We start from the raw sequence: 2,109 nt of genomic DNA on the forward strand, positions 1-2,109 counted from the left end.
GACATATGATTATATATATATAATATATAGTTTAAAATATATAATGTATAGTGTTATAGCATAAATTATATTAATATATTCCTATATTTTTAATATTCAAAATACATATTATACATACAAAAACTTTATAGAAATTTTTCTATAAATTATATATAATTTATATATCAAAATACAGATATAATTTTTATGCACTATATATAGTATAATAGGTAATAACAAAATGATTTATAATAAGAAGAATTACAATTTCTAACAACAGTTATTACAACCAGAACATAAGTATTTCTTCACTCCAACGCATTATAAGCACAGACCCTAAACCATCCCCTCTTCTTTATAAAGCCATTTTTTGAAACCTATCCTCTTATTTTATAACCCATTTTTAAAACTCTATCCTCTTTATAAAGCCATTTTTGAAACCTAGCCTCTTATTTACAAACCCATTTTTAAAACTCTATCCTCTTTATAAAGCCATTTTTTGAAACCTATCCTCTTATTTTATAACCCATTTTTAAAACTCTATCCTCTTTATAAAGCCATTTTTTGAAACCTATCCTCTTATTTTATAACCCATTTTTAAAACTCTATCCTCTTTATAAAGCCATTTTTTGAAACCTATCCTCTTATTTTATAACCCATTTTTAAAACTCTATCCTCTTTATAAAGCCATTTTTTGAAACCTATCCTCTTATTTTATAACCCATTTTTAAAACTCTATCCTCTTTATAAAGCCATTTTTTGAAACCTATCCTCTTATTTTATAACCCATTTTTAAAACTCTATCCTCTTTATAAAGCCATTTTTTGAAACCTATCCTCTTATTTTATAACCCATTTTTAAAACTCTATCCTCTTTATAAAGCCATTTTTTGAAACCTATCCTCTTATTTTATAACCCATTTTTAAAACTCTATCCTCTTTATAAAGCCATTTTTTGAAACCTATCCTCTTATTTTATAACCCATTTTTAAAACTCTATCCTCTTTATAAAGCCATTTTTTGAAACCTATCCTCTTATTTTATAACCCATTTTTAAAACTCTATCCTCTTTATAAAGCCATTTTTTGAAACCTATCCTCTTATTTTATAACCCATTTTTAAAACTCTATCCGACTCAATTTACCCTTCCAGGACCCCATTTACCCTTCCAGGACCCCATTTACCCTTCTAGGACCCCATTTAGCCTCTCCAGGATGCCATCTATCCTTCTAGGACCCCATTTACCCTTCTAGGATCCCACTTACCCTGCCAAGACCCCATTTACATTTCCAGGATCCATTTTACCCTTTCCAGAGTCCCATTTACCCTTCCAGGATCCCATTTAGCTTTCCAGGACCCCATGTACCCTTCTAGGAGAGCATTTACCCTTCCAGGATCACATTTACCCTTCCAAGACACCATTTACCCTTCCAGGATCACATTTAGCCTTCTAGGATCACATTTACCCTTCCAGGATCCCACTTACCCCTCAGTACCCATTTTACCCTTCCAGGATTCCATTTACCCTTCCAGGACCCCACTTACCCTTCCAGGGCTCCATTTTAACCCCATGCTTCAACCCCATCTTAACCCCAAGTTTTAATCCCATATCACATGTTTTAACTTTAACCCCATGCTTTAACCCCACATTTTAACCCCATATTTTAATTTTAACCCCATATTTCAACTTTAACCCCACATTTTAACCCCATATTTTAAGCCCATATTTCAACTTTAACCCCATATTTTAATCCCATATTTTGACCCCATATTTTAACTTTAACCCCACATTTTAACCCCATATTTTCCCACATTTTAACCCCATATTTTCCCACATTTTAACCCCATATTTTCCCATATTTGAGCCCCACAAGGAAGGATACCCTCGGGGAGCAGGGCCAGCACCTTGTCCCACCTCTCGGGGCTGCCCAGGATGTCCTGGGCAGGAAGGACATCTATAATCCCATATTTGAACCCCGTATTTTCCCATATTTGAACACCATATTTTAACTTTAACCCCATATTTTAACCCCAAATTTTCCCATATTTGAACCCCATATTTTAACTTTAACCCCATATTTTAACCCCAAATTTTCCCATATTTGAACCCCATATTTTAACTTTAACCCCA

General features: G+C 33.1%; 1 protein-coding gene across 1 annotated transcript in view; it reads right to left on the reverse strand.

Moving 5' to 3' along the window:
- PRIM1 (DNA primase subunit 1) overlaps positions 1 to 2,109 on the reverse strand; it is an 11,762-nt gene that overhangs the window by 3,222 nt on the left and 6,431 nt on the right. Inside the window, exon 6 of the mRNA XM_031065128.1 lies at positions 1,862 to 1,933. Within this exon, the coding sequence (XP_030920988.1) occupies positions 1,862 to 1,933 (72 nt within the window). The remainder of the gene's footprint in view (positions 1 to 1,861; positions 1,934 to 2,109) is intronic.

The sequence above is a fragment of the Geospiza fortis genome, unplaced genomic scaffold, assembly GCF_000277835.1.
Source record: "Geospiza fortis unplaced genomic scaffold, GeoFor_1.0 scaffold82, whole genome shotgun sequence".
In the NCBI taxonomy this organism is placed as follows: Eukaryota; Metazoa; Chordata; class Aves; order Passeriformes; family Thraupidae; genus Geospiza; species Geospiza fortis.